We start from the raw sequence: 22,474 nt of genomic DNA on the forward strand, positions 1-22,474 counted from the left end.
ATGTCTCATGGCTATACACGCAAGTATATAGTTATATACTGTATATTGACATGCACTGTCAGATGCGAAGGACACATATTATCGACTGCTTTATATTACTGTTGCCAACTGTGATTATGGTTTCATCACTATTCGGGGTAGCAATATCCCCCACGTGACTTACAGTACCCCCGAGACTCTTTGATTTATCTTAATAGATGTCTCTCTTTGTAGTTTTCTTGAGAACGACTGGAAACCTTTTCTGGTAGACTCAGAGTTGAAAAATCCATAACTGGCCAGTGACTGGGGAGCCCCGAGGAGACTCTCTTCTCCCCTTGACGCAGTTAGATTATAGGGCATAGCACGCACCCATTAACATAGATTATTAGATGCTTCTGCATATGGTTTGGACAATTGCCTGTTGCACATTCGCCCTTTTGGTATTCTTTTTTAGGCTGCGCATTTGTTCGCTGCACATTGGTTTGTGTGAAAAGATTAAATTATTATTTTTGTTGTTATTAATTATCATGATTATTATTTTTTGGCTTGTCATGACATGATACATGGACGGAGCTGAGCCGGTTGGGACGACAATGTAAACAGGGGGACGCACTCTGAGGTCCAGCGCATACACACTATACTTTTTCCTCCCACTGATGGACATAGCAAAATTGCATGTCTGACTACCCTACAAAGGATATGGCGCCTATCAGGATCATGACTTGGAATGTGAGGGGCATCCATAGCCCGTCACGCCGATACATGATTTACTCATTACTAAAACGCCACCAAGTCCAATTAGCATTATTACAAGAAACTCACTTGCATAAGTCCGAAATACAGAGAGTTCATAGGAGCTGGAGAGGTCAGCTTTATGTGACAGGCTACTCGGCATAGGCGCGAGGAGTGCTGGTGTGGGTGAGGCCGGGGACACCTTTCCGAGTAATAGATTCCCACATAGACACAGAGGGTAGATACGTCATAATTCAGGGCATCAAGGATGGGAGGCAAATACTACTGGCTTCGCTATATGCGCCTAACACAGAACAGGCAGCCTTCCTGCAACTGATCTCCCTTAAGCTGGCCGGGTGGCACGATATCCCCTCGATACTGGGTGGTGATTATAATAGTGTATTGGATGTATCATTAGATAGGTCTCCCCCCCCCACCTGGCACGACCACACACACTGCTGCAAAGGCGCTAAATCAATGGGCTACACATTGGCGCTTGTCAGATGCATGGCTACATCATAACCCACTTGACAGAGTATGCTCTTATTATTCTGGGGCACATGGACTCCATGTACGCCTTGACCATTTTATGGTGTCCAATGATTTTCTTCCGAACATTTTAAGATCCTCCTACATGGGACGGACACACTCAGATCATAATCAGCATATAATAGAGTTGGGATGTGAGGACGAGACACCGGCAATCCCCATGTGGCGACTCCAGCCAGATGTCCTACTTGATGCACCATTTCGGGACTCCCTGGCTGCCAGCGTGGCTCAATACTTTGATGATAATCCGGGCACTGCTTCATCACTACTGGTGGAGTGGGACGCCCTTAAAGTAGTGGTTCGGGGACGTTGCTTGGGTATACGGGCGGGCATCAGAGTACAGCTGGAAAAAGTCCTTACTGCACTGGAAAGGCAACTGGCGGATCGAACAAAGGAGGCGATTGAGGGATCCCGGAGGCAACTAGATTATTGTAGGGAGGAACATGCACGATTACTAGAGAGGCTACGATGCCTCAATTATACTGCGCATTCTGCGCCGACGCACCATATGGAGGATAAAGCTGGAAAGCTGTTAACGTGGCTCATTCGACTAGATGAGTCGTCGCCCCCTATCACGTCAGTGCGAACGACATCGGGAAACATAGTATACACACAACGCGACATACATACCACGTTTGTGACCCATTATCAAGGCCTCTATAAATCTTGTGCACAGGCCATGCCCTTAAAGCTACAGTGTTACCTGGAACAGATAGAACTACCACATCCCGCACGTATGCAGAAAGAAGATTTGAACGCCCCTCTCTCCGGGGAGGAAATACGAGATGGCGCATTCTCTGTCCAATGGGAAGTTGCTGGGGCCGGACGGCTTGCCAGCTGAATTTTATAAAGCCTATGCGTTTATCGTAGTGCCTCAGTTGCTGAACGTGTATGAGGCTGCTCTAGATCAGTCCACTCTCACTGCTACGCAAAACGAGGCACTGTTAGTCTCACTCCTGAAACCTGACAAAACTACTGACTCCCTGGGATCCTACCGGCCGCTAGCGTTACTTAATACTGATTACAAAGTCTTTGCGTCACAACTAGCTAGGCAGCTCTCACCTTTAGTGAAAACATTGGTACTTTCAGATCAGAACGGTTTTGTTCCCACCAGGAATACCTCACTGAATCTCCGTCGGTTTTTTCGGATACAACAGTACGCACTCCATAGATGGCCTCGTTCTGGTTGCCTGGTGTTAGATCTGAAAAAGCCTTTGATTCTTTGGAATGGCCCTACCTAGTGGCAGTGCTCAATAAATATGAACTTGGAGACCATTATCTCAGTATGGTCCAGTTGTTAAATCAAAACCCTACTGTCCGGGTCCGCATTAGCAGGCTTCTGTCAGATTCCATCAGGGTGAGGCGGGGAACACGCCAGGGTTGCCCGCTGTCCCCGCTACTCTATGCCCTGGCCATGGAACCACTGGCAATGCTGCTCCGTAGCGGTGGTGGGGACTGGGGCATACCGCTGGGGGATGGGACTCATGCTGTGTCCCTGTATGCTGATGATTTATTGTTGTACATCCGTGATATCGCTGCCATTCCCGTGTCCATCGCAGACGTGTTGAGGAACTTTGAGGTAATGTCGGGCCTTCGGGTTAACTGTGCCTAGTCTGGGGTGTACCCATTTGATGCACACATGGAGGAGATGGATGTGTGCATCAATGGCTCACAGCTCCCGTGGTACCCTGCTACCTTCCGCTATCTAGGATTATTTATTTATCGAACACCTGATGATTTGCTGGAAGGCAACGTACAGAGGGCGATTTCAGCGGTGCGAGCCCAGGTGCAGTTTTGGAAAATGCGCCCACTGAATGTTATGAGCCGCATCACCCTACTGAAGATGATAGTACTTCCTAAGCTGCTATATTACTTCTCAAATCTACCGGTCTATGTCCCAACCAAAATCTTTCGTGACTTGGAGAGCATGTCCCGAGACCTCATATGGAATAAGGGCAGGCCACATGTCGCACTATGGAAACTACATGCACCTACCAATCAGGGGGGGTTAGCAGTCCCCGACATGGAATTGCACTATATAGCAGCTCAGCTGCAATGGGTAACAAAGCGGCTAAGCGGCAACTCCTTGGACGACACGGCGACCTTGCAGCAGCCGTGGACTCGCACTCAAATTTATCATCTGTTTCATCCTGCGGCCAAGTCTGAACGTTCGACCCAGCTGCATTTAGGAATAGCACACAGATGCTACAGGAGCAGCCTGTATCTTACCCGCGCGACTCTTCCGTATGCCCCGATTATACCACTTCTGGGGACAATAAGGGGAAGAGCGAGCACTTCTGAGGAGGCCCTCACGCATTGGTACATGGAAGGCGTGGACACTCTCGGTGACCTTTATAGATACGGTGTGCTATTACCGTTCGAGGATCTGGCGGACGATGCTGTCTTACCTGTAGGGCAATTCTTACTGCATACTTCTCTAGTGAGAGCCTTGTCGACTCTATGGGGAGATCTAACGACTGAGCCCCCAATGCATCTATTAATACAGTATCTACACGTTATGGGGGCGGGGTCACATATAGTACATTGGCTGGTAACGGCCTTACTTACACACACACTCAAACCCATGACATCCCTCCGTGCCCGCTGGGAGGCGGATCGCGGTCAACCCTGGACCGATAAGGAATGGAGCACTATCTTGGCTTGCCCCGTTTATATACCAAGAAGTTCTAAATTCAAATTAATACAAACTTATATCTTACATAGGGCGTATCTCTTCCCCGATAAAATTAACAGATACTTCAACATTACTACTTCTGAATGCCCGCGCTGTCGACAGCCTGACGCAGACCTACTGCCCATGATATGGTCCTGTGGCTCTCTCCAAAGCTACTGGTGCGAAGTCACCACATCCCTAGCGCTCTGCAAGGACACATCACTGCCGCCGTCATGGGAGATTTGTACACTGGGAGTTTATATGAGGACCAAGAAAAACAAAGTAACATCGCCGTTTGGGGACTTAGGGCTAATAGTTGCAAAGCGCTTTATCACAAAACGGTGGAAACATTCAGACCCCCCCTGAACCGATCAGCTGGAAAAGATCACTGACGATCTGGGCACAGGCGGAAAGCACAGCGCTACACAGGGAGGAAACAGCAGCGCTACGCAAGTTCCCCATTGAGCAATATTGGGACACTATACTCTCAGCCTTCAACAATGAGGAAAATGGGGACATAGACAATATCCACCCAGTAGAAACGTAGCGCACACATCAGTGGTCCCAGTTCGCGCGGGATTCAATATTAAAGGATGGGAACCGCCAACCGATAGGAACCACAACATAGCTATAACCAGATGTGGAGAGCCCCACACCCCTTCCTGCAAGAATATCCACTGACACAACACTGCCCTCTAGAATCTCTATAGGCCCGAGCCTCACCCTGACAAACTCCTTCATTGCAAAGACGGAGACATGCCGCCCCACACACAATCCACCACTGCTTATCACTTTATCAACCGATGACAGCCTTTTTATTTCATTATATTTAATATGTTGTCAGTAGATGTTTATTGGATAATATATGTCTTATTGGTACATTTCCATTTTTACTCCTTCTTTTCTTTTGTGAAACACCCCTGTTGGGTACTGTAAGGACTATACATTGATCTTCAATATGTCTACTGACGGCGAATATACTGTGTATTATCGCATTTTTAAAATCGATCATGCGAATACATAGAGCTAATGCCTTGAATTGTTAACTAATAACAGATGCAGAGGCGTGAGCAGGCAATCGCAGTGCTGTATGGTTTACTATTTGCAGTTGCCACGTATGTGAGCTATGACATATACTGACTATGCCTTTGTAACGCGCAATGTTGATCTACAAGGTGATTTAACATGGTTGTATTGTGCAGACCTACATATTGCTTTTGATAATTATGTATTGTCATGCTAAATGTAAAGAGAAGGAGAGAATTTAAAGAGAAAAAAACCAATAAAGATATTTTTTTTTAAAACAAAGATGGCACCTGCGCATGAGCAGAATGGAAGTTACAGTCACAAGTGTGTGGCCTATGCCTGGAGTGAGAAATGTCAAGGCCGCACTGACCAAGGACAAGAGTGAATGCCCAAACTTTCTGTACAAAATTCAGGGAATGGATGAGAGACTCGAACTGCAGAAGATGATCCTATTCATTAGTAATAGCAATTGTTACAAATATTGGGACTTGACAAGTCACGAGGATGTGCATGAATGTGTAATTTACAGTACCGGTTTAGGCAAGGAGGACAATGAGGTGACCATCACCACCCCTCTAATGGACCAATGAGAATGGATATCGCCCCTAAAAAGTTTCAAAATTGGGTATAGCAAGTTAGTGAAAGGGTATAAAAAGTGGTGCTTATGATGACGTGCAAACACTTGCTTATTTTTCTATTCAACACGACACGCTGTCTGTTGAGACTATTTTTCCTCATGCTGAAAAGACTTTGACAAATTTGAACTTCGAACTTTGATGGGGAAAAGGAACGAGACCGTCGGGGGATTCTATCCTGGGAGAGAATACGTCCGAGGAGGTTAGAGGGCAGTCAGTCAGTTTGGGAACCCATCCTGTGATCTGCGGTTCATGTTCTGGTGAACTATTCTCGTCATCGCCCTATAGCTAAGGGTAATGAGTATTTTCTATTTCAATCTTTACATTAATGCTTATGAAATTTATGTTTAGAATTTGTCTAATAAAACTTCACTTTTTCAATTTATTCAATGAATCTAGATACGATTTCATGCTAACTCAACCTGAGTCTGTGGTTATTAAAATTAAAGTTATGATCTATAAAAGTTAAATGTTTTAATTGTGATTGAGCTGGACTTAATCGCCATCAACTGATTCCTACTAGTTGGTCCATCGACCAAAATAGCGGAGTATCTTGATGTTTAGAACCGACAATTCCAAAATTAAATGTATATAATGTATATACAGGCATATGCATCAAAGGAAAAACCGGTCGCAAATGGGCAGGTTCTCAGAATCTGCCCCTTTGCGACCGGTATTTTTGCATTTGGGATGCATCATCCCAAAAGCAAAAATCGCAATTTAAGGAATCTCTAAATTGCGATTGCTTAAATTGCGATTGCATTTAAGGAATCCCAAATTGAGATTCCTTAAATGCAATGCATTTAAGTAAAAAAATTAGCGATTTCGCTAATAGGGGGAGCAAATTACCCTAAAGTTGAACTTCATGGTAATTTGCAAAAACTTTGAAAAATGCACTTTTGTGCATTTTTCGAAGTTTCATGTTGCGCGCACACATGCCCTTAGGCACATGCTCATAATTGACGATGCCAGATGGTTGACAGGGTCTTCCTGGAGCTACTCCTCGATCCACGAGCTAGGTAAGGTAATCCTGGCCACAGTCCCTGAATGTCCTCTCATGATTCACAGAAGCCCAGTCGCCCAGTACAGTGGTTTCAGCGGTCTCCTTTTTTTGCCAGTAACTTGCATTCTGGGCAATCCAACTGTCTCCAACATCTCTACTGGGTCCTGCAGGCTCTGGTGCAACTTTGGAGCATCTAGTCTTGGTCCTTTAGGTTTCGGAGGGGGTGGGGATGTTGAGGGTTGAGGAGCAAAAATGTAGTGACCTCGGCTACCAACTCACTAGGCAACCTACCTCACCTTTTGCAGCCCTGTGCTGTGAACAGGAGGACAGTCAAAGGACCCTTGGAGTCTGTTGTTTCTTGCTTGGCTCATGAGTCAGCTTCTCTATGAGCAGTCCTTTTATTTGGTAGCCTAACGTGCAGCAGGTGTAGTCCAACTTCAGTGCAGCCTCTCTTTGCTGGATCCTTGGTATAGCAAGGCAGTTCTTCTTCAGTCCTCTACTCCAGTCCAACCAGATCTGAGTTCTGGATTCCAGGAGTGCCATTTTTATACACAGAAAATGTCCTGGGGAAGGTTATGGCTGCCACTAGATAATGTGCCACCAAGTTCCCTCCCTCCTGAAGACTACTTCCTGTGAATTGTGGCACCTAGCTATCCCAGAAACTCCATACTGCCCACTTCAACACACAGCGGAACCCCTCTCTCAGTCTGCAGAGCTCCCTAGACCAACCTAGAGGTGTAGCTACCGGGTGGCTGCACTCCTTGGAAAAAAACAGTTTGAGAACAGTTGTTCCCCGTCCGTCCCAACGGCTAGCCTGTCTGCCTAAATAATAGATCAGCCCTTCTCCCAAGTATTTACCATTTGCTCTTCAAAGGCAGCTTCCCCTTTGAAGCTCGCCTTTTGGGCCAACAGCACCTGTGTGGCTTCTTACCAGGGAGAGGTAGCACCTCTAGTACCTCTCCCTCAGGTAGGCTGCTAAAACATTTGGGAAGCATTGCCCTCAAAACATGGCTGCATGCAATCAATGATCCCCAATTGTACACCAGAGAGGCTACCCTAAACATGTTTGTGGATTTTTATGTGGCACTCTATAAGTCAAAGCCTACACAGTCTCATAAAAGCTTAAAAATCTACCTTGCTGGTGTACCATTCTCATGGATGGATGGTAAATATTGAGTTTCTTTTTCTGAATGGTTAACGTAGACAAAATAGATGTAGCCATTGAAAATGTTGTGGGTGGCTAGGCCCTGGCCTTACCAATACATGTTATAAAGACCTACTTCCCCACATTTATCTGAAATTAATAATGAAGACCTAGAATTAGGTTGCCTCCCGAAAATGACAAGGGAGCAAATGATAAATGCTTTGTTAAAGTCGGGAAAAGATGAGGAGTTATGTCAATCATATTCCCTACTATCGTTAGTAAACGTGGATGACAAGATTCTGGTTCAGGTGATTGTTAATAGGCTCATTTCATGTATCGATAAATTAGTACTCCCAGACAAAGCAAGTTTTATCCTGGCAAGGGCCACCTCATACAACCTGAAGACCCTCTTTGTCCTAATGCAGCACATTCAACCCAAGTTGTCAGCTCTATTTAGATTATTCTTAGATGCCAAAAGGGCCTTCCACTCACTGGAATGGATAGTATTATTGACAGTGCTTGACTGTATGTGCCTTGGTGGATATCTGACATTCTGGTTTGTCACATGATTTTTGCAGAGGGGGATTCAATATCCTCTCCCTCTGTACTCTAGAACCTCTTCACCTCACAGAACACAATAATGTAATAATAACATTCCACATAATATCAATATAGAATAAACACACTTGTCACCAACCCCACCTATATCTAAGATGCAACATATCCCTCTTTCATAATAACAACACTAACAACAGAATAGGATTAAACCATAACATGGAATAACACAAACACCACTTGTTCTGTAAAATTGACAAAGTACGTTTGAAATAAGTACATGATTTGAAAAAGAAATCAATTTTGCAGTCATTGTCCTTTTTTTACTTTGGTGCAGCAATGCCTCTAAAAATGTAAGTGAAGCACACTATATGAATTAAAATGATGGAATCACATTAGGCGAGTTTTTCCGCCAGCGGTTTAAAAATAAAATTTGACCTCCTTCCAAATTACTTTCATATTCATCCTGCTAGAGCTCCCTTTTTGTTTGTATGTTCCCGGTGTAGCCTAGGCTCTAGAGGGTTATATGGACTTCCCTCCTCTTTTTTTGTATTTGAGGATGCGTTGCACAGCAGTGGTTCTGAGGAGATTGCCGACTGTGATGTGAAGAGCTGGTTTGGAGATGCGTTACGCAGCACCGGTTCCAAAGCAGAGATGCGAGATGATGCATTGTGCTGTGTCGGTTCTAGCCACTGGACTACAGCTGGGCTGGCAAAGCACCTGCAGGTCTGCTTCCAAGGGTAAAGGAATGGGCTGGCACCACGTGGGGAACAAGACTCAGAGCATACTCAGTCCATGTGCTGTGTTCAAGGTTGTTGGAGCCTGTTTTGTCCCTGAGGCTTTGGGTCAGGATGCCAGCCAACTGGCCATTGGTGTCACTCTGGTGGTCCTGGGATCAAGTACAGGTCCATTCCTGCACTCAGGCAGCAGGGCAGCAGGGACTGCAGAGTAGCAGCCCTCCTGGCAGAGCAGCATAGCAGTCCATCTGAGTCTTCCACAGATCCAGAGGTGTACTGAAGAGTAATGGGTCTGAAGGTCCACTATACCTGGTGCCAGCTTTGAAGCAGGAGAAGGTTCTGGATGTTTCCACCCCAAAAGGAGACTGGAATTTTCTACCTCCCTGCCCTGGTTCCAGCTTGTCTGGGGTCACAAAAGACCAATGTCAAACCTTTTGTGAGAGTGCTCGGGCAGAGCCCTGGTGAAGTGCAAGTGTGGTAGGTAAAAGCGCCTCCCCCTCATTCGGTTAGACATGTCCCATCCTACTACCACTTATTCCCCTTTGACTTACTGTCTGGGAGCAATACACAAAGACCAACTGCCAGCTAGACCTAGTCATGAGACCAAGTATACAAGTTACAGGCACCAAATGGTTAGGTCAAGAAAATGCCAACTTTCTAAAAGTGGTATTTTCCGAATTGTGACTTAAAATCGGACTTTACCAACAAAGAGGGCTTTAAAGTACAATTCTTTAGACACCAAAGTCAACATTCCTATCTGCTCCAAATTGGAAGTTAGCACTTATTAAGTATCATAAGGGAATGGAATGTCATCCTATGGGAGATGTAGACCTCACAGTAGTGAAAAATGAATTTAGATGTTTTTCAATACCAGGACATATAAAACCTAAATGTACATGTCAAACCTTTTAAATACACTGCCCTTGGGGCTGTGTAGGGCCTAACCTAGGGGGGGGAAGGGGGGGGCATATGTATTAAAAACCGAGGGTTGGGCCTGGCAAAAGGTTTATCTTGTTAGGCTGAAATGACAGTTAAAAACTGCACACAGTGGCAGGCCTGAGACATGTTTAAAAGGCTACTTAAGTGAGTGGCGCAATAAGTGCTGCAGGCCCACTGTTAGCATTTAATTTACAGGCCCTGGGTATATGTAGTACCAGTTTATTAGGGGCTTAAAAGTAAATTAACCCCTTCGCTGCGGCGGAAATTCCGCCGCAGCGCTGGGGGGTGCGGGGGGGCAGCGCGGTGGCCCGGTGCTCATGACGGAGCTACGCCGTCATGAGCCACGGTTGGGCTGTGCTCATGACGGAGTGGTTCCGTCATGACTCCGCCCACAGCGCTAATCGCCCGCACAGGCGGGGAATTAGCGCCGCGTGGGCGGCGCGGCCGCCAACGGCCGCAGCATGACGGAACCACTCCGTCATGAGCACACGGCAACCGTGGCTCATGACGGCGTGGTTCCGTCATGAGCACGGAAGGAGTTAAATATGCCCATTGGGTTCTTGTTTTTTATGTGCTAATTGCCTCTGAGCCAATTCTGAGACCGCATATTGTAACAATATACAGGCAATTGTCAATGTTATGGATAAACCTCAATTAAAATAATAATAATAAAATATATATCTATATGCCAATTGGGTGTAAGCCAATTTTACCATTTTAAAAGAGAAAGCACAAGCCCTTTAGCACTGGTACGCAGTGGCAAAGGGCATAGAGTCTTAAAAACTAACAAAAATGGGTTCTGCAAACATGGGATTAAGGCAAAAGTTTGGGAATGATCCTGCAGCAACCATGTACATATTGAATCTCAAATTCGTGTAAATTAAACAACCATCTCACTCTGTGACGGGTTGACCTGCCTGCTCCCTTAGCAGAAAAGAAATCTACCAAGGGTTTATGGTCTGTCCTTGCTGTAAATTGTGTTCCCAAAGACACTCCTGAAAATACCTAATACTCCACATACACACTAATGCTTCATTTTCTAAAACTGAACACTGGGACTTAGCCGGTCTCAAAGTTCTAGAAGCATATGCCACCACGTCCTCGTGACCCTCCTTGACTTGTAGAAACACTGCTTCCAAACCATAACGTCCCGCATCTGTCACCACCATTGAAGAACATGCTGAATCAAATCACTCCAGGTATGGTGCTGAGCACATTTCCTTCTCAATACAGACCATTCTCTTTCACAGATTTCACTCCGCTCATACTTTACATCTTTCTTTAACAATTTTCTCATGCGGGAAGTCTTGTACACAAAATTGTTAATAAACCCTGCAACTCCTCGAAGCAAGCACAGCTGTTTCTTGTTCTGAGGACTGGGTGGGGTGACTTGACCAATGACACCTTAACCTTGCTTCATTGCAATTTATATGGTATCCTAAATAGTCCACACCTGATACACTGATTTTAAAATTTTCTTTCCTTTTATCATCAATTGTCTTCGTTTTCAAAACTTGTGATAAAACTTTATCACGTTCTTCCTTGACATTTTCACAAACCAAGATATCAGCATGAAAGTAGGTTGCATCTTCTGTAACACCAAATCGTTTCTGCATAGCCATTTGGGACACTACTGATGCCAGACCAAGAGACATCCTGCAAACTCCAAGATGCTTCTGAATTTTGAAATACATACTGTGTGCCCAGTGCTGACGTGACTAAGTGTTACATATTATTCTTCATTGTATCTGTACTCAAAATTTGGAAACCTGGGGAGAGATTTACTAAGATATTGCCCAGCGTTTGCGTAAAAAATGTGACGCAAAATCTTTTTTCCTAATTAACTTTCCAGCGCTAAACTTGTTTAGCGCTGGAAATAAAGTAAAAGTAATGCGAAGCGGCGCATTGCGCTGCTTTGCATTACTTTGCGCCATGGGGGCGTACCAAGGGTGGTGCATGGCCGTTCGCATGCAACCACCCAAGGTTTCTCACGCTAAACCCAATTTACTAAAAATAGTAGATTTCGTTTTGCGTGAGAAAACTGCGCCCTTTTCAACTAGGCACAAGGAAGGAGAAAGGCTGTCATTTCTCCTTCCTTTTCTGACTTTGCATGTGTGCTGCACTGTGCAGCACGCATACAAAGTGGGAAAACCTTTCCCTTGTGTCGAGCATAGTATTTTGTACAGGAAGGGTACCCTTCCTGTACAAAACCTATGCTACACTCATGCACACACCCTAGCACTACAGCGCTAAGGTGTGTGCATGGCACAAGGCTGCTGAAATCAGCGCTGGGTAATGGCTCCAATGTTATGGGATCAATGGAATGAACACTTTGACGAGTATATAGGGAGAATATAGAGTTAGTGCTTCAGCTGAAAATTGTAACTGTGTTTATAAGGACCTCATGGCAATAAAGGAGGAAATTAGATGAGAGTAAATTGGCATATTTCGGAGTAGCTGACATGTATTGCAGCCTGAAAGCATTTTTACAAAGAAGTGATTTATTGCTAGTTCCCAGGAGGATGCATGAAATGGTGTTTACCTCAAACCATTACGGACACCCAGGCAAGGCATGGGTGGTACTAATAGGAGAATAAGGATGCATTTTTGGCGGAATAGTCTGGTTTGGACATGGAGCAATGAATATCAGAAAACTGTGTTTAGCCATTGGGAACATTGAAAGGTTCAGGAGGACCTTTGAATAAATGTGTGCCCAGTATTTTAGGACTATATGGGACGGTTAAGAGAGTGCTTAAGTGTGCTACAGTAGTAACAGAGGATTCTTTTTAGGTCTCGCCTGACCCAGCGCATGCGCTGGTCTGGCAAGACTTATTGAGAGGGCTCCAAAAAGGGCTACCAGGCCAGCCTAGAGCTACAGTGCATGTGCGCGGGCGCGCGCGCCGCGCTTTACCGCGATTACTTTCACTTTCGTGGCCGCTTTGATGTTTGATCGTGATCGCGATCACTTTCACTTTCGCGGCCGCATGGCCGCTTTGCATAGCCAATAGGTCTTGCTTTTGGGACCTTATAAGTATTTAGTTATGCAACTGTTGCATGGCTAAACACTTAAAAGGTCCCAAAGGCGAGACCTATTGGCTATGCCAATGCTTGTTTTTACCTGTCCTGAAGACAATTTGTCACACAAGTGAACAACAGTTATATTGTGGAATTTCTGGAAGAACTGTTTGCTAGAGAAGGGGTGCTCAAAGGCTTGGTTCAGGAGTATCACTCATGTATGTTCTTTATTGTATTTTCCTCAAAGCAATTGTCTGGTAGAGTGAAAGAACAAAGTACTTAATGAAAGTTTGCATCTGGCGTTATGTGAGAATAGTAATTAGCCGATGTCAGGTAGAAAGTTAATAGAGGCATATTACACCAAAGCTCGTGGGAAGGAAAGAAAAGGCCTGATACATTGATAAGAAGAAAGAAACCATGTACAGTACATCTGCAATTGTGGTTGATGAACAAAATAGTAAAAGTACAATAGATATAGAAGGCAAGGGTAATGGAAAGGTTGGTGTGAGAGAGAGAGTAAGAGTGAAACTTACCCAGTTATTGAAAAGGGTTGATCCACTTTCTTTACACCCCTGCTGGCGATAAAGGCGGCTCAATTTTATTGTGGAGTTGAGTGATGGAAATGTTTGGAATAAAGGCAAAATTATATGTGCTCTCTTTATGTGTACCATACAATGGATCACTAAATGACAAATTGGAAAGACTGAGGTGAAGGCAGGGCCTGGGGAGGGAAACTGGATGTTAACTTTTTGCAAGAAAAAGCAATAAGGAGAAGAATGGTTTGGAAGAGAGATTATTACACTGACTAATTGTCGGAGATATGTAAGAGTAACATATATAAATATGATTAATAGTTGCACATATGTGTATATATAGTGCGGATATTGTTTTATTTGTTTTCTCCAGCTCATGGCACCTGCTGCTGTACTGTAAGTATGTCAAATCTGTATTTTAAGGGGAAATTTGGTATCTTGGGTTAATTGACGATGGTCATAGATACTGTGATGTAAATAGAACGTTATTATGGGCTGTAGGATTGCATTCCAAGCACACCAATTTCAGGTGGCTTCCCTGCTTGATAGTGCATCTGTTGTATAATTTTCCATAGCCACTTCTTCCTTCTTCATTCCTCCTAGCTTTCCAAATATACTATGTGAATGCAGACTGTATCGTCCTGAAAAATGAAATGTTATATAATGTGGAGTTGCTCAAAACGTTTACATAATCTTTATTATGTCTACTCGTTGTCAATGAAATAGGCAGAGTCTGATATTTTTTCTGCTTTTGAATTGATTTTCACAAGACAGGTTCACAGTTCTCTTATCCTCCCAAATCCAGTGCTTAATTTGAGCTGGTTGTTTCTGGTGATCAGCACCGGCACTTAATCATCAACACTAGTGCTTATAGGGAGATTACATGATTTGCCCAGAATCACAGGATGTTGAGCTGATGTCGCGACTCAAACCTAGTTCCCCAGCTTCGAGGTTAGCAGCACCAGCCATTACGCCACACCCTCTCCCCATTTGTAGGGATTCATGAAAGTAGTTTTGTTTAGGTGGTGCTAACAGGAAAAATGGGCTGGTGCAAGTTGCCTCCTGACAAGAGCCCTGGCACTATTTTTTTTACAAATGTTCAAACCTTATGGGTGCCCATTTATAATTTTACGCTAAGTATGTTGTGTGGGGCTAACAATAGATTAGAAACCTATGTACTGAAATTAATAGCCACTATCAGCAGTTTGACCGCATTTATTTTGTATCCTGGCAGTAAAAAAAATTGGTAATTTATTTGATAGTTGGCATCGATACATTCGGATCTGGAGATAAAAATCACAGTGTCATCTGCGATCACTATAACACTGAGGCTGTGAAAGTATCAGTGGGATAGACCAGCATTTGGTACTTTAAGGGGCTCAATTAATTGTTTAATATAGAGAGTGAATAACAAGTGGGATAGAAGGCAATCCTGCAATCCAATGAGATCTGATAGATCCCGACTCAGACTAATTGAAGTAACTATCAACAAAACAAGCAAGTAAAATATAGTGGGAAACATTGAAACCATTTATAACCTCAATGGAAACCTTACTTAATCACTGGAAATATCCATTATTCCGTAAGTCAAAGAGTCAATCTTTAATCAGCACCCTCCGCCACAGTATTATTACACCTTTCGGAATTATTAACATCAGAATAGTTTTGTCAACTTAACATGCACCACAAATAACATATAACATGACATAAGACATATAGATAACCGTATGACTGACTAAACAGTAAAGAATGGCACCAAGTGCCTAACTTCAAACTTCCAAATTTGTGTTTTAGAGTGTCTGTAAGTCTCCGTTAGCAAAAAGAGTCCACCTTGGAGGTAGTTCTGCTAGGAATCACACATTGAGGGCACTCACAACCTCCATCTAACCAATGTAAGTCCCATATCCCTTGTACATTTAATTTCTGGAGTGAAGTAGCTCCTCCATAAAAGATGTTGATGCGTTTTGGCCCCTATTAAGTATGGGCCTCCTCAGGACCATGGAAGAATGAAGAACCTAATGAATAAAAAATATATATACATATACAGAGACATAAAATCAGAATTCTAAATATTAAACCTACTTCATCGCTTGTAGACTTAAATGATAACAATGGGGAGACCATATGAACATTTTAAATTACATTGTATCAGAGCCAAAAAAGGTTTGTAAAAAATCTTAGGAACGAGTTGCAAAAAGGCAAAGCAATTTTTTTCCCAACATATTAACACCAAGGACCCTTGTGGGGAAGCAAAGCCCAAAAACGTGAAATTGGAAAAGGACTATGTTAATTACATGCAGTACCCAGGAGTGGTAAAAACCTTATGGCATTCGATGTTCTATGCCACCCAGACATGACTGACCGGCTAGCGGTGAGAAGTGAGGGAACTAAACCTCTGCTCGAGTCAAATACCTATTTACACCCCGCTGGGTTGGGAACAGAGGTTTGAAGATTTGGCATAGAGAGATGATTGGGTTATGGCGCGACACAGACAGACATGGCTAAATGACCACAGATAACCAGAAAAAAACAGTCCTGGAATAAATCTAACACAAACATGTTGAGGTATATGCTAAAAAGGAAGCAAGTACAAATCAAAAAGTTAAACCGTGCAGCATAATATAGTACTCAATTATCGGTAATCACGGGTAGAGCACAAAAGGCAACACCCACCCTGGCAGCCACTTACCCGTATTACTGAGCCTCCATATAGGCGGGATGGCATGGGTGCGAATGTCTGCCCAAACCGAGGAGGAAAAAGTCCCCATCAACTACGTCCATGGTACACCCAACAGTGACCTGTGTATACCCATATTGTTTTTACACTTAATTGTAGTAACTGGGCATTTGAATATAACATTAAAGATAAAAACTTTCAGAATACCATTTCTGAGCAAAATTTCACCCCATAATTCCCAATTAACCATGTTAAATGTCTTCTCTGTTTTTAACAAAACGATGGGCAATGCTAAATCGTCAACATGTTTAATGTTGATTAGCAGCAATACCAAGTTAGTTTGCTAGGTAGTGGCGCACCCTGGTATGAATCGAGGGTGCTCTTTAAAACGCAGCTACTGCAAAAGTAGGAGAAGATAACAATTCCCGAATTGTTTTACCATAAGCATTTTTCAAAGACAGAAAATGATATGAGGCACATATTTTTAAATAGATCTCTTTTTTGAGAAATACACCAATCCTTAGCTTGATCCCACAAAATTGGGGCCAAGTGGCCATGAAACTAGTGACACATACCCCCTATTAGACATTTTCTGAATTCAGATTTGAGAAAATATACCTGGGAGTTCATTTTCTCCTGATAATTGTTCGTTGGGTATTACATTATTGCCACTTTCAGTTATGCTTTTGGGAGAGGTTGTTTTATTTAGCATGTTGATCCATGGTTATCCTAGCTCAATAAAGGTTACTCTAATAGGTCTCATTCTCTTGAGAAGAGTGCAGCTGCTCCAAAGTAGCTAGAGCAGCATCACATTTTTGAAACTCCTCAGTGATCTGTTTTAGTTAATTTGGAGCCAGAGTCATTTGTGGTTTCTTCAGTGATATTGCCAGTCTCTGTCTACTTGAGGTGGTGTCAGCTTGTGACCTGTGAATTGACTTCATTCATAGAGTCTCACCAGTACCACAATCATTTCTTGAAGAACCACATTAGCTCCAGTTCTTTAAATGCTAATCAGATACACATGTTTGCCTGGTGCGGCCTCATGTGTGCCTGCTCTTCTATATGTTTGACTATTGTGGCTCATTTGATTTTATACCTACGGGAAACCCCAGGAATTACCCTACATTGCTTCGTGAAGAGCGTCCCAAACGATGGTGCTATCAGAGTTTTAAATTATTGTCTGTGTGTTTGTAATCTGGAGGAATGCGGAGTCTTCCACAGACGTTCTGTTGAACCCTCCCCTAGGTATCTTAGTTGTAAATGTGCCATGCAAGAACAACTCACATGTGGGAAGTGATCAGAGATCCCAATAGGATGAATACCAGACTCTGACTAAGGAGCTTCTGTCTATAAAGAGAAATAGTCATGAACTCAGCTTTCTCAATAAAACATGAAACGCCAACTCACCTTCATGATCACGGTTCGTGCCATTCTCGTTCCCCACAAGAAGTGAAATATTTCTCACAATTCCCCACTGGTAGGTGTCTCGTATCCAACGGGCTCCAATGCAGAGGTAGTGCCCACTATCCGAGGAGGTAGCATTTATGATTTCAATGTTGTGTTTCTGGATCCTTTCAGAAATGTTTTTATCACTGTGATTATATATTCTAAAGACCGTTTCTTTATGGACACAACAGTGTTCATTAAATTGGATTGACTGATCATTGTCTTCAAACGCAACCGAATAGAGGCACCGGGCTGGTTCTGCAGCTCTGATCCAGTACACAATAAAAGGTAAAGAGTTTGTTGTAAAATTACAGGTAAGGGTGATGTTTGTCCCTTCGGGTTTCTTAAGCTCGACCGACCTGTCCTGAGTTGGCTCTCTTTCTTCTTCATGTGTTTCTTGTGCTATAAAATAAAAAAATACACATCTGAATATGTTTGAAAGAAAAGATGTTTCAGAGAGCACATGCACTGAAATAAGGTAGAAGCTTCACTTACAGGATGTTTTCCTTTATAGCTAAATTGACACATTATGCGTATTTGGTTAGCTACATGAACCTGTCACTCCATACATTATCTGCAGACAAAGCATCACAATTATTTCTGAATTGATTTAAACAATGCATTTGGTGCCTCTGTTATATTTGACATTTTATATTAAGTTATGTCAGAGCCCAGAAAAGGGGTGTAATTTATTTTCATACTTGCTTTGAGGTTAGCTGGCACATTTAATCATGATTCTATATTGGGACAGCCTAAAAGTGATGGATGGAAACGTTCGAGCCAATGCATATTACACCTCGCCCCATCACGTCATCACAGCCCTTACTAATGTGGACCGCTCACCATTAAACTACATGGAAGCCATGTTCCGCTCCATCTGTGATTTAGTCATACCATAACGTGTAATATATATCATGCAATACAATAATTAAACCATAGGACCATACCAATACATGCTATAGTAGGATAAAATCATAAGAAAATAATATGAAATTGTGATTTAAGGATAAACCTTTGTCCATCATATTTCATAACATAGTATAAAATACCATAAGACAGCACATGAATCAATCCCATAGTAATGATAAAATTATCATATCCTTATAAACTTCTGTAGAGGGCGCGTAGCCTGGATCCGATGTGAGCGAACGTGGACTTCGGGGCTCCGACCACCTGACCCCCCATACACAAATATCCTGAGCCCCGGGCGCAGATATTCGATTAAATCTGTGAACTGGAGAAACCCTGGAGCAGGAAGAATGGAAGGGCGGGCTCCTGCTGCCCTGGAAAAGTGAGTTACATCGAATATTTGCTGCTGTGCGGGACAGACGCGGTGAAAGCAAGAAGACGCCCCTGAAATCCCATTACTTATCTGCGATGCCTTACCTCATGGAGGAAACTGGCGGGGGCTGGAGGCTTGGAGGGAGCGGGGATTATCCATCGTGGGCGATTTGTATGAGGCAGACACCATGTTCCCATTCAACGACCTTCAAGAGAGATACGACTTGCCCGGCGGAGATTTCTTATTGGTCTCCGCATTCACTGCAGCCATACGAAAACACTGGGGGGGTGGACTTACTGAACCCAAGACTTCAATGGGATGCCATTCAATGGGGCACCTTTAAAGCGGTCACGCGCCAGTATAGGCGCATGACTCAGGAAACACTAATAGCACTGACTGAGTTACGACAAAAATGGGAGGCGGACCTAGAAAAGGCTATTCCAGAAAAAGCTTGGGAGGAACTAGTGGAAAGGGCATGTAAGAGCACCAGAAATGCAAGATTCCAACTAGTACACTTCTATGTTTTGCATAGAGCATATCTTACCCTGGCTAAGATAAACAAATATTGTGGGACCCAAACAGCAGCCTGCCCACGCTGTAATAGAGAGAGAGCAGATTTACGCCATATGGTATGGGAATGCCCACAGTTGGGAAGTTTCTGGGACGAGGTAACTGCACTATTAGTCAGCATAACTGATAGAGAAGTGAAGTCATCTCTGGGAGTCAGTCTCTTGCATTGGTTCCCCCACACAGCCAAGAACAAAGTAACTAGCACATTTTTAGATTTGGGTTTACTATTAGCTAAAAGACACATGTCTGATGCCCGATGGAGCTACCTGGTTTAGCTATAGGGGAGACAGGCCGTGGATTCCCTCCTTGGACGTCACCTACCCAGTCGGTCTTTAGACAGACTTCCTTTCGTCTCTACTGTTGTCTTTTCCCTCATCCTCCCTTCTCACCTCCCCTTCCCCCTCCACTACTTTTCTCTCTCCTTTCTCTCCTCTCTTAATGTATTGCTTATATTTTGACATAATGTGTAATTGTTGATCTTTTTCTGTTACATTGTTGATCCTTATGTAAAGCTCTCTGATACCTTTGGGTCTAGCCAGCGCTATATAAAACTCTTTAAATAAATAAATCACTATGCATTGGAAAGCAAAACGAGGCCCGAGGGTAACCTGATGGAAGAAGGAATTTGTTTACTAGGCAGAATGTGAGGGGATAATCAGAATGCAAATAGCAAAAAGAACGAGGCGTGAGAGGGCATTGGAGATAGCGAGGGCGTGGGAAGCGCTGGTCATATTGCTGCAGAGCCCTGATGACATGCGGGATGATGATCAAAAGAGGATGCCCCCTGAAGAAGTAGATTAGATCGTACCCCCTAAAGCAAGATACAGAGTTGTGCAATCAGATTAATGCACTAACGCATATTCTCATCTACTGTAGAGCTGTGATCGGAGCGCTGGTTTCAAGACTTGTGGAACGCAGGGGGGGCAACCCGGATACAGCAGATTAGTAATTTGAATGTAAGTGGCACGCCTGGAGGGAGGGTAGGGAGGGGGGTAGCTGGGGCAGGGTAGCATAGTTTACTGTTTATAGGAATAACTATAGCGAATTACATAAATCCTGAATTGTTACATTGTAAGTTGCAAGAAACGGAGAACAGGGCAATGCTCATTGTTAAGACATTTCTTCTGAATACAAAGTGTAAAGGAAATTTTGGACTGAAACGCCTGACCAAGCGGTATTGTATCGAATTGATTGCAAATGGAAGCTCATTTAAACTCAATAAAGTCCGTTTGAATTTTTTTAAAATAAAATTCTGTCTGTAGACCTAAGGCCCACATGTCTCTCACCCAGACTCTGACTTTGAAATTCTGGACTAAAGCTCCCATTCAGATCAGGCTTGTAGAATAATCCACCTGATACAAAATTTACCTTGTCAGCCAGACCACTAATATTTTGCAACAAATCTATGGTACGCTTGGGGATGTTAGCGGCAAATGGGCCACCTCACATATTCCCCAAGAGTTTTTTACATCACATTATGCATTGCACAATTGCCTATGGTCCTAGAGAGATCTTGTGCTCACCTTCCTTGTAGTTCCCTTCCGCCATTTTCACAGGACTCAGACGTGGCCTTAAAAAATTTGATTCAAACAGTATGTGTGGTCCATGAAATATGAAAGAACAGATGCACAAAAACATTGTGTACCTTGCACTCTTGACTTGTAACAAAATGTCAACCCACTTGTATTACAGGGATCTTTAAAAAAAAGCTTCTCTCTGTGCTCAAGAAAAGTCATCCCATGTGTTGAATGACCTTATGTTGGGATATAAATTCCAGAAGGACCCGGTGAATGGGCCATACCTTTCTTCAGATAGAAGTGCCTGGCTTCTCCCGGGGCCACATCTCATTAACTGACAAGTCCACTACATTACTGTGACCTCTTCCCAACCATTCAAACTGGAATTTGTGGTCCCAGTACAGAAGATGGACACCCTCTCAAGAGTGTCATGCCAAACAATGAAAAACAAAGTGTCAAAAATGTAGCCAAAGATAGACAATGCAGTACTAGTGACTGAGAAAAATAATCGAACCTTTCACTCCTAAGGAGATACATCATAGTTGCATTTGAGAACCAATTGAATCTTTGTCAGAGTTCTGGCTAGTTTGTTATGTCTCCTCATTGTCTCTGGTAGATTTGTCACCCAATGAAGATAAAGTCCATTACTCAATGCAGCCCCTTTTAAGCAAACACAAACCAGAGATTGGCAATATCTGGACTGCTTTCCCTCTCAGCCAAGTCAAAGTCTTGTCACTCCCATGGTTGTTTGGGTTTCACTTTTGAAACATTTCTAAAGATTTTATTTTTCTAATTTTCTAATTAGGCACTATGGCATTAGTGACAGGTGGTATTCCTCTTAAAAGTCTTAGGCCTTTTGCCTCATTGATGTTTTTGACATTCTGAAATCGCAGGCTGTTTGATTTAGTATGTGGTGTGAGCCTTTATCTGTGCTGCTCCGGTGGAATACAGTTGAGAATATTCACCTAGAGGTGGTTATACACGTTGATTCTTTCTTTTCACTTCAGTTGACTACTGACCAGATTACTAATGCAGGTTATATAAAATATATGTATTGGCTATACCCTATAAAACATCTTTAAAAAGTTCAAAATAAAATATGATATAAAATATAATAGCATTTACAAACTACTCTGGAAGATGACGGAGGTTGAGCCTGCTGCTCTCCTGATGAAGGGCTACTACTGAATTCAGTGGCAAAAAGTTACAAGTCGCTGTAGCATTTTTAGAGAGGATATCCATTCTCAGCTGAGCGAGGTGCCTGGAAATAAGTGCTTTAAAAAACATGTGATCAAGGTTGTGTTTAATAGGAGCCCCACAATATGAAAGCATTGAGCTTGTCCACTCTCCAGTAATCTAGTATAGTCTCCAGAAACTCCCTGTAGGATTGTGAGGGAGATGAAGATATATATGTAATAGATGGAGTAAATAAATATAAAGAAGAGACAATACAAAAACGAA

The 22,474-nt window shown here is 43.2% G+C and overlaps 1 protein-coding gene across 1 annotated transcript in view; it reads right to left on the reverse strand.

Moving 5' to 3' along the window:
* Positions 1 to 22,474, reverse strand: part of LOC146859976 (uncharacterized) — a 380,440-nt gene that overhangs the window by 78,610 nt on the left and 279,356 nt on the right. The window contains exon 4 of the mRNA XM_085643736.1: positions 17,606 to 18,046. Within this exon, the coding sequence (XP_085499862.1) occupies positions 17,606 to 18,046 (441 nt within the window). The remainder of the gene's footprint in view (positions 1 to 17,605; positions 18,047 to 22,474) is intronic.

This window comes from Triturus cristatus, chromosome 3_1 (genome assembly GCF_964204655.1).
Source record: "Triturus cristatus chromosome 3_1, aTriCri1.1, whole genome shotgun sequence".
Lineage (NCBI taxonomy): Eukaryota > Metazoa > Chordata > Amphibia > Caudata > Salamandridae > Triturus > Triturus cristatus.